Raw genomic sequence first — 11,624 nt, 5'->3', positions numbered from 1 at the left:
GTTTCCTTATTAGTGTAAAGATTATTAAACTATATTTAGTTTTGTGTAGAGCTTTACGTATCAAAATATTTAATATATAATATTGTTTAAGTAGGTTTTCTAATACCTTAAACTTTTACCATGTAAGCAATTATTTGATGAATTTGCAATTCTTAAAGATTGAGACTGAAAAGCAGTTTACTGATCTTACTTTCAGAGCAAGCATCTCTTTCTTTTCTACAAGAAATTATACTTTTGATTATAGAGATTAGAATTATGAGCATTCATCATTTTAAATATAGACATTTAAATATTCTTTATTAAGTGTACCATCAAACAAATTTTATAAACTCAGTAATTCAAACCATATATTTCTGGCTGGTCGCGGTGGCTTGCCCCTGTAATCCCAGCATGTTGGGAGGTCGAGGCGGGTGGATCACGAGGTCAGGGGTTCAAGACCAGCCAGACCAACTTAGTGAAACCCCGTCTCTACTAAAAATACAAAAATTAGCTGGAGGTGGTGGCGGGCTTCTGTAATCTCAGCTACTCAGGAGGCTGAGGCAGGATAATTGCTTGAACCCGGGAGGTGGAGGTTGCAGTGAGCCGGGATGGTGCCACTGCACTCCAGCCTAAGCGACAGAGTGAGACTCCCTCTCAATAATAATAATAATAATGGTAATATATATTTCTAATGGTTACTTATCCCAACATAATCTGTTCACCTTGAATATCTTACTGACATTTTCTCTATGTGAGAAAAAAATAGTTAATTTTATTGTTTGAGGGCAATGAGAATGATCTTTTTTATCATCAAGAAAACACAAAAAATATTGGTTGAGTGATGGCAGAAATATAGGGCATGACAGCAAGATAGGTCGATGGAAATATAGCAAACTTTTCCAAGTGTAATGCTGTATCATCATTATTAGCAATTCATTTTCTGAGATCACTGATACTGGGTATGGAAAAGGGCTTATTTAAATTGAGAAAGAAACATCATTATGTTTCTCATAGCAAGCTAATCTCATAGAACTCTTACCTGATTTGCGTGGTTTACTGAATTTTGTGAATTTTACATGTTTTACCTCTTTACATCCATGTGTTCGGGCACACACCAGGAATCAGCGTATTTCATGTCACCCTATCACTTAGGGTTATAGAAGTAATGACATCATGGAAACAGTAATATCAGAAACAGGGAAATTTAGATGCATTCATGTCCCTGTGTCACAAAGTGAGAGAACGGAATAAAGACACCTAGGAAAATACAACGAAATAATAAAATATACTCACAACTTCATGATCGTGGAATTCTAGGCTTCATAGCTAAGATAAAATATCAGAATAGATAATAAGAAAATAGAAAGCTAACATGTTTTCACTATAATCTTTGTGGCTGGAATTAACAGGATTACACCGTCAGGTCTCTCCAAAGTTTGGAAAGATCTATTCCCTCTTTTCTATCTTTCTAGTTTTATTAAATTTTTGACAGGAAAATAAAAAACATCTTGTGAACAAGAATATAGCAGTTGCCACACAGGCCAGAAGGAATGCTATCACATCTATAGAGTGGTACTGGAACCAGTTGAGGTCGTGGGCAGCTGATCGCAGGTGCTTGGCTCCTTTGTGGCGCATAACAAACTCGATCCAGAAGACTGCTCGATCCAGGGGCTTTACACTTTGATCATGGTGAATTCTTGATAATCTCATAGCATTCTGTTTATAACTGGAAGGCAAAAACACACATAGAACTTAGAAAGTTGTCATTTTGTTTTCATAAAAGACAGGTAGATAAACAGTAGTATATGTTATGCAAGCCAAAAACTTGTTGAGTAAAAGATTGATTCTGGTTGTGACAAGAACATTGTTGGTTGCATAGCATTAAACAGATATAGTGGAGAGACTGAAAAAGAGTATATCCTTAACACAATGGGGTAAAATAAAGATGTGAATAGAAGCTTAGTAAGCCAGTTGTTAACTTAAACCTATTATTTCCATGAAGAAACATTGACACTCTATGAACTATAATTTCCAGGACTATTCCAATACAAAGCTGATGAATGACTCAATATTGCAGGGAAGATTCCCTAAAACTGTCTACCAGGGTGATATTTAACATTTTCTGGCATAATGTATAACATAATCAATGTTAGATCAGTCTGTACAAACAGTAGTACTTACGAGGGATTGGTAATGACTGTTCTCAAAGCCCTCAGTAAATCTTCACTTGTCATAGTTTTGAAGTTTATTTTTACAGCTGCTCCTTTGGCCTTCATGTGAGCAATGTTTTCAGGCTGATCACCAAAAATGGGAACTCCCACCATAGGGACCCCATGGTAAATAGCTTCATAGACCCCATTCATTCCACCATGAGTGATAAAAGCTTTGGTTTGGGGATGACCTAGTATGCAAATTAGATGAGAAATTGTGAGCTATTTTATTCTAAAATTTTAAAGTAATTTCAAGACTAAAGATGGGAATTATGAGATAACTCACTGAAGCGTACAGCATTTTCTTTAAAAGGAGTGCACATGGAGCATTGCTACTAAAGATCATTTCTATCTTCAGAAAAGAGGCATTAATTCCTTCTGCATTTCATGTCACTCTCATTTTAACAATAGAAAGTGTGAATCTATACAATTTTAGCCAATCCTTTAATTATATCTGCTTCAAAAGTGTAAGTAAAATAAAGTTTTATAACTTTAAATCCTTGCTGAATTTGCTTGCTATTTAACATTTATTTATTTTTTCCTCATCTAGTTCATATTTTACTTTCTCATAGTCCTACCAAGAAGATCATTCTGGGGTATCCAATCATACAGACGAGTATTGGTTCCTAATGTGGATGGTCTTTTCCTTTGTATCTCCATAACACCTGTGGAAGAAACACATGTATTTCACAAATTAAATCACAGGATATCAGCATTCTAAGGATGTAGATATAGTTATAAATTATAAACTCATTGTACTTCAGGTGATGGTTCCGACAGGTATATGCAGAGGTACCGCATAAACACTGAAAGATATAGTTGGACATTTTACAAATATCTTTAAAATAATGTGTACCAGTTGCCTATTAAGTATTCTATTATTTTATTATCAATTAAAATATTTGAGAATGAGAATATCAGTGAATATTTAAAAAATAATTCAGTACTGGCTAATCCTTTTCATATAAGAATTAAAATTGTGTAAGTACCTGATCTCTGTGTCATTTTAACTCATGGGACCATTTTACTTCTACCATCAAATTTACAGTTCCCCACAGATATAATTTGCTTTCAATTGTGTGTGCATTTTGGATAATCGGGTGTCTTTTCTTCTCTATTTCCTTCCTGGTCTCTTTCTTCTTATATTTAATAGTTTTATTGAAGAAGAATGAGCTAGAAAATTCCATTGTTCCATGATAAATTTTCTTTGGGATTGAAACTTTTTTTTACATAATTTGTATTTGTGGGACACCTATAAAATTTTGTACACTTAAAAAAAAAGGATGGCATAGATATTTCAAACTACTTAACAGATAATTTCATAATTAAAATTTACAATATTTCAAATTCCCTGATTGTTACATGCCTTTATTGGTTTGAATGTATTTTAGCTAAACTTCAAATTGAATATCTTTGGATAGTTTATTTATATTACTATCTGAAGTGTGAAATTCTAGATTACAGTTTTTTAAAAATAAGTTAAATTAGTTGAGTATCAAATACATTACTTAAATATTAAGTTTACTAAAAATGTAATTGTATTGACATTTAACTTTTGAAACCTCTAATTATTAAAAGACTACATTAATCTGATCTTTTATTTCTAAGCAAAGTACCCCAATTACAGTTTTCAACACTCAATATAAGAAAGGATATTCTTAAGATTGTTCTTCTTACATTTTTTTATATCAGTTTTCCTCTTTCTGGTCCTTTGAAATAATACTGTCAAGATTTTTTTTTTTTTTTTTTTTTTTTTTTTGTAATAGTTGGCCATTTTGATTAATCCTAAACATATAAGGGGGGCTTAATTTATTATTTCATATTTTTTATAAACAAATGACAGTCAGAGATGTTCCATAACGAGAATCAGGTAGGGCAATGATCATTATGGCCCATGTACACTACATAATGCTTTACAAATTTGGCACAAATTTGGTGCCTGTTGATTTACCGAAGTGAAAAAATAGAGATTGCAAAGTGCCGAAGAATCAGAACAAGCCAGGCGATCTGACATGTTCTCATTATGGGGATGGCCTGCTAGCGGCCTATCAGGCATTCGGTAGGTTAGGTCCTTTTACGTTGACCTTTCTGTGGTGATCTGGGCAAGGGCTGAGCAATGACATGTTGCCTGTTTCTCTGTAACTACTTTGAAACAGGGCTCGACACGCCAGAAGACACCACAATAGCCCATCTTCCCCTGAACTCTGGACAAAAATTTTCCAGTTTCTGAAGATAAAAAATTTCTTGCATTACATACGGTGTGAACGATAATAAAAGATAAAATAAAGTTAGTTTACGCTTCTCAAAAATAAAGACTTGAGGAAAGTATTAATGTGTAGTTATACTTCTGTTCCTATATGCTGATTGCACAGACCATCTAGTCTCTTTATAGGAAAGTGTATGTATAAAACATATGCTTAAAATTACTAATAATTGATTTACTAGAAAAAGACAACACAACCAAATAGTTATAGAAAAAGTTTCAGGATAAAGAGTACATTTCTTTTCATGTCATGTCATGTAGACACAAAATCCTAAAAACTAAATTAATTGCTAAAAATATAAAATATTATTCTTTGAGGATATGACATCAGCAAGGAGGGAGGAATAGAAGAACACCAGCCTCATCCCTCTTAAAAAATCAACTAGCAAATACTGAAAAAAAAAATTCACTCTGAAGCATCGAGCTCAGGAGAAAAAGTGAAAAAACAATGGGTTCTGAATTAAAAAATCCAATAGAGCAGAAGAGAAAGGTTCATCATTTGTGCTGAGCATCATCCATCTCCCAAACCAAAAGAGCCTACCACTCACACAGAAACAACTTCCATGGGTACCTGCATTACACGAGGTGGAAGAAAATATTTGCAAGAGGTGGAACATTCAATCCCATATCACTGTGTGAATCATTGATATCTTTTGTTCATACAACCAGGAAGAGTATTAGGAGTTGGGCAGAGGGAGAACCACCTGGGTCGAATTGGAGACAAAAAGCCAGAACAACAAGCAAATGGCAAAAACAGATCTTGAGCTTTGCGGTATCCTATCGCAGGGATTATTCACACTGAGAGAAGGTCTAGGCGCACTACATATACAAGAGCACAAACGGAAGGTAGGGGCAAGTCTGTTGGTTGATTTGAACAAACCTCGAGGGTGATCACTACAGAGCCCTTTTCTGACCAGAAACAACTACCAGGTCAGTAACTAAAGTTGCGTATTCTTAAAGCCTTTCCCCAACCTAAGACATTACTACAAGGTTTGGGTTAAAAGTTCTGGCATAGCTTAATGTTTTTCATGGTAATGATAAGTCTTCCCGTACAGGAAAACAACGCATGAAGAAGATTTTAGCTCTGTACACTATTTAGGTTCTTGCTATTCAAACTATAAGCTCTCACTCAGAAAGAAAGAATCCTCAGGCGCACATGCATTTGCCCTGATATTAGTAGTAGTTTTTTTTTTTTTTTTTTTTTTTTTTTTTTTATTTTTTTTGACACGCGGTCTTGCTCTGTTGCCCCGGGCTGGAGCTAGCATGGCCGGTCTCAGCTCACTGCACCAAGCTCCGCCTCCGGGTTTACACCCATTCTCCTGCCTCAGCCCCCGAGTAGCTAGGACTACAGGGCGCTCCGCCACCTCGCCCTGGCTAGTTTTTTTGTATTTTAGTAGAGACGGGGTTTCACGTGTTCGCAGGTGGTCTCGATCTCCTGACCTCGTGATCCGCCCGTCTGGGCCTCCCAAGAGTGCTGGGATTACAGGCTTGAGCCACCGCGCCCGGCCAAGTAGTAAAGTTTTAACACCACTTCATAACACCTTAAAAGCTGAATCAGATGGCTATCTTTTTTTGTTTTGTTTTGTTTTGTTTTGTTTTTTTGAGGCGGAGTCTCACTCTGTTGCCCAGGCTGGAGTGCAGTGGCCGGATCTCAGCTCACTGCAAGCTCTGCCTCCCAAGTTCACGCCATTCTCCTGCCTCAGCCTCCCGAGTAGCTGGGACTACAGGCGCCCGCCACCTCGCCCGGCTAGTTTTGTATTTTAGTAGAGACGGGGTTTCACCGTGTTAGCCAGGATGGTCTGGATCTCCTGACCTCGTGATCCGCCCGTCTTGGCCTCCCAAAGTGCTGGGATTACAGGCTTGAGCCACCGCGCCCGGCCGGCTATCTTTTAAATATGCAGGTATTAATGTAAAGAGCAAGCATTGTTAAACAACAACAACAAAAAATTGGGAAATATGACATCTTCAAAATAAACCAATCAAGTTTCAATAATGCACCAAAAGATTTGAAGATGCTTAAATATCTGACAACAAATTCACAATAAATCTCTTGACAAGTTCAGGAATCACATAAACTGTAAACAAAAAACTAAACTAAATAAACTTGGAAAATAATGCAGACACAATATTAGGCATTTGAGAAAGAAATCATAATAATAAAAAAATGAAATCCTTAAAATGCACAATAAAATTGTTACACTGAAAACTCATTAGAAAACTCCAACAGCAGACTTGATTAAACACGAAAGAATCAGTAAGCTCAAAGAAAGAAAATATGTAATTACCCAATCAGAGGAATAAAAGAAAAAAGACATAGTGGCAGCCATAGAACTTATATGACACTGTGAAGGGAACTACTTCCACATAATATAAGTTTTGAATGGATATGAGATAGAAAAGAAAGTACTAGAAAACCAACTCAAGATAACAAGGACTCAACATTTTCCAAATTTGGAGAAAGAAAATGATTATCTGGGAACAGTTAGCTTAGACATCACCAAACAAATTCAACCAGGAAGTAATTTCCAAAGGCAGATTATAATCAAATTACCAAAATCAAAGAACAAAACAATACTGAAAGCAGCAGGAGAGACAAAACAAAATAAAACAAAACAAAATAACAACAACAACAACAACAAAAGCATAACACATTCAATAGTTTTCCGAAACTGTTTTCAGTGAATTTATCAGCTAAAATAAAATAAAACCTTGTAGGCAAGAAGAGCGTGGGATAATATAGTCAAAATGCTGAAGTAAACAAAATTTGAAAAGCCTTTAATCCAAGAATACTATACTCATCACAGCATGCCTTTATATATGAGGAAGAGATAAAGATTTTCAATACAAGTAAAAGCTAAGAAAATTCACCAACACCAAACCTGTCTTAGAAGAAATGCAAAGGATATTTTCACACTAAAGGAAAAGGACACTAACAGGTAACAAATAAAATATAAAAGTCACTAGTAAATGTAAATATATAGACAAATTCAGAATACTCTAATGCTCTAATTGATATTTAGTATAAAAGCATAAAAGAAAACTAATAAAGGTAATAACTACAACAATTAAGAGATAGACAACATAGAAAGATGTAAATTGAGACATGAAAAGTCCAGTTGTTGGGTAAATATTGTGAAAATGCAGAGTTTAATTTTTTTTCCTTTGGAATTAAAGTTGTAATTTATGTAAAATAACCTCTTATAACTTAAGGTGTTTCCATAGCCTCCTGGTAACCTCAAAGCAAAACCTATAATAGACACAGAAAATTACCTAAATGGAATTAAAACATACTACTGGAGAAAGTTACTTGACCTCAAAGGAACACAGTAAGAGAAGGGAGTAAAGGACAAAATAATCTAAAACAGCCAGAGAAAATTTTAAAATGGCGGTATTAAATCTTTAATTGTTAATAATATTCTTAAATGTAAATGGATTAAATTCTTCAATTAACATATATAGAAATGGTTAAATGGATAAAATAAAACACCCAACTATATTTTCCTATAGGAAAATTACTATACCTATAAAATATTACACAGTATGATCAACTGGAATTTATCCCAGGGATGCCAGGATGATTCAACATATGTAAGTCAATACATGTAATGCACCACATCAACAGAATGAAGGAAAAAAAATAGGTAGATAGAAAGATGATAGATAGATAGAGAAAAGTCATTTAATAAAATATCAATATTTCTTCCAGATAAAATTCTCAAAATATTAAGTTCCTAATAAATGCATACATAGAATAATGAAGCCCATACATGATAAACACACAACTACCCTCATATTGAGTGGGGAAAAGTAGAATGGTTTTCTTTTACCTAAGATCTGGAACATGACAAAGATGCACACATTCACCACTCTTATCCAACCTAATACTGGAAGGTCTAGCCAGAGTAATTAACCAAGAAAATAAATGAAGGACATAAAATTGGAAAGGAAGAAATAAAATAGCTCCTCCTTGCAGATGACATGAACTTATGTAGAGAGAAACCTAAAGACTTCATGAACACAACACTTATGATTGATAAATTCAGTAAACTTTTATAATATAAAATCATAATCCATAAATTAGTGTTGTTCTGTATGCAAATAGCTATCTGCAAAATTTAGAAAACAATTTCATTCAATATAGCTACAGAAAATAAAACCCCAAGAATATGTTTAATGAAGGAGGCATAACATATCTACAATGAAAACTATAAAACAAGGATGCAAGAAATTTAAGAAGACACAAATACTTAGAAAGAGATGTCACATTCTTCAATTGGAAGAGTTTGTATTATTAAAATGTACATACTACCCAAAGGAAACTGCAGATTCTTAACAACCTCTATCAGAATACCCTGACATTCTAAACAGAAATAGGAAAACACATTACAATTGTACAGAACTACAAAATACCAAGGTCAAAGCAACTTTGATCTAAAAGACAAAACTGGAGGCATCACACTACCTAACTTCAAAATATATCATTAGAAGGCTTCCATTTGAAGATGACTAAATAAGAACAGCTCTGGTCATCAGCTCACACTATGACTGATGCAGAAGGTGGGTGATTTCTGCATTTCCAACTCAGGTACCTGTCTCATCTCATTGGGACTAGTTGGACAGAGGTTGCAGCCCAAGGAAGGTGAGCTGAAGCAGGGTGGTGTGCAGCCCAAGGAAGGTGAGCTGAAGTGCAAGGGGTCAGGGGATTTCCCTTCCCTGGCCAAAGGAAGCCATCACAGACTGTACCTGGAAAAAATGGAACAGTCCTGCTCAACTACTGCATTTCTCCCACAGTCTTAGCAAATGGCAGACCAGGAAATTCTCTCCTGTACCTGACTTGGCAGGTCCCACACCCACAGAGCCTTGCTTACTGTTAGTGCAGCAGTCTGAGAGTCACCTGAGAGGTGGCAGCCTGGTGGTGGGAGGGCATCTGCCATTGCTGAGGCTTGAGTAGGTAAACAAAGTGGTCAGGAAGCTCAAACTGGACAGAGTCCACTGCAACTCAGCAAGGCCTACTGCCTCTATAGACTCTATCTCTGTGGGCAGGGCATAGATGAACAAAAGGCAGCAGATTACTTCTGCAGGGTTAAACATCCCTGCCTGACAGCTCTGAAGAGAGCAGTGGGAACCCCAGTATAGTGGTTTAGCTCTGAGAATGGACAGACTGTCTCCTCAAGTGGGTCCCTGATCCCCGTGTAGCCTAACAGGGAAGCACTTCCAAGTAGGGCCAACAGACACCTCATACAGGTGAGTGCCCCTCTGGGAGGTAGCTTCCAGAGGAAGAATCAGGCAGCAATATTTGCTGTTCTGCAGTATTTGCTGTTCTGCAGCCTTTGCTGGTGACACCAGGCAAATGGGTCTGGAGTGGACCTCCAGCAAACTCCAACAGACTTGCAGCTGAGGGATCTGACTATTGGAAGGAAAACTAACAAACAGAAAGGAATAGCATCAACATCCACAAAAGGACATCCACATCAAAACCCCATCTGTAGGTCACCAACATCAAAGACCAAAGGTAGATAAAACCACAAAGATGGGGAGAAACTAGAGCAGAAAACTGAATGTTCTAAAACCAGAGTGTTGCTTCTCCTCCAAAGGGTTGCAACTCTTCACCAGCAATGGAGCAAAGCTGGATGGAGAATGACTTTGATGACTTGAGAGAAGTAGGCTTCAGAAGGTCTGTAATAGCAAATTTCTCCAAGCATATTCTAACCTATTGCAAAGAAGCTAAAAGCCTTGAGAAAATGTTAGACAAATGACTAAGTAGAATAAACAGTGTAGACAAGACCATAAATGACCTGGTGGAGCTGAAAACCATGGCATGAGAACTTTGTGATGCATGCACAAGCTTCAATAGCCAATTTGATCAATTGGAAAATATGATATAAGTGATTGAACATCAAATTAATGACATAAAGCAAGAAGACAAGTTTAGGGAAAAAAGTGTAAAAAGAAAGAAACAAAGCCTCCAAGAAATGTGGGACTATGTAAAAAGACCAAATCTATGTTTGATTGGCATACCTTAAAGTGATGGAGAAAATGGAACCAAGTTAGAAAACACTCTTCAGGATATTATTCAGGAGAACTCTCCCAACATAGCAAAGCAGGCCAACATTCAAATTCAGGAAATACAGAGAACACCACAAAGATAATCCTTAAGAAGACCAACTCCAAGACAAATAATTGTCAGATTCACCAAGGTTGAAATGAAGGAAAAAAATGCTAAGAGTAACCAGAAAGAAAGGTCAGGTTACCAACAAAGGAAAGCCCATCAGACAAACAGTAGATCTCTCAGCAGAAACCCTACAAGCCTGAAGAGAGTTGAGGCCAATATTCAACATTCTTAAAGAAAATAATTTTCAACCCAGAATCAGATATCCAGCCAAACTACACTTCATAAGTGAAGGAAAAATGAAATCCTCTACAGACAAGCAAATGCTGAGAGATTTTGTCACCACCAAGCCTGCCTTACAAGAGCTCCTGAAGGAAGCACTTAACATGGAAAAGAGCAACTGGTACCAGCCACTGCAAAAACATGCCAAATTGTAAAGACCAGCAATGCTATGAAGAAGCTGCATCAATTAATGGGCAAAATAACCAGCTAATCTCATAATGACAGGATCAAATTCACACATAAGAAGATTAACCTTAAATGGAAATGGGCTAAATGGCCCAATTAAGAGACACAGACTGCCAAATTGGATGAAGAGTCAAGAATCATCAGTATGTTGTATTCAGGAGACCCAACTCACATACAGAGACACACATAGGGTCAAAATAAAGGAATGGGCCAGGCGCGGTGGCTCAAGCCTGTAATATCAGCACTTTTGGAGGCCGAGATGGGTGGATCACGAGGTCAGGAGATCGAGACCATCCTGGCGAACACGGTGAAACCCAGTCCCTACTAAAAAATACAAAAAACTAGCCAGGCGAGGTGGTGGGCGCCTGTAGTCCCAGATACTCGGGAGGCTGAGGCAGGAGAATGGCGTGAACCTGGGAGGCGGAGCTTGCAGTGAGCTGAGATCCGGCCACTGCACTCCAGCCTGGGCGACAGAGCAAGACTCCATCTCAAAAATAAATAAATAAATAAATAAATAAATAAATAAATAAATAAATAAATGGATGAAGGAAGATCTACCAAGCAAATGGAAAAAAAAAAAAAAAAAAAAAAAAAA

At 36.6% G+C, this 11,624-nt stretch overlaps 1 protein-coding gene across 1 annotated transcript in view; it reads right to left on the bottom strand.

Moving 5' to 3' along the window:
* Positions 1 to 595: 595 nt before the first annotated feature.
* Positions 596 to 11,624, bottom strand: part of LOC108536930 (UDP-glucuronosyltransferase 2A3) — a 26,380-nt gene continuing 15,351 nt past the window's right edge. Inside the window, 6 exon segments of the mRNA XM_017884027.1 lie at positions 596 to 1,705; positions 2,161 to 2,380; positions 2,768 to 2,830; positions 2,833 to 2,854; positions 4,274 to 4,415; positions 4,535 to 4,542. Of these exon segments, the coding sequence (XP_017739516.1) occupies positions 1,426 to 1,705; positions 2,161 to 2,380; positions 2,768 to 2,830; positions 2,833 to 2,854; positions 4,274 to 4,415; positions 4,535 to 4,542 (735 nt within the window). The 3' untranslated portion in view covers positions 596 to 1,425.

Source organism: Rhinopithecus bieti, unplaced genomic scaffold, assembly GCF_001698545.2.
Source record: "Rhinopithecus bieti isolate Rb0 unplaced genomic scaffold, ASM169854v2 scaffold_14002, whole genome shotgun sequence".
NCBI lineage: Eukaryota > Metazoa > Chordata > Mammalia > Primates > Cercopithecidae > Rhinopithecus > Rhinopithecus bieti.
Note: the sequence above shows the minus strand (reverse complement) of the source record. Positions and strands in the feature narration are given on the sequence as shown.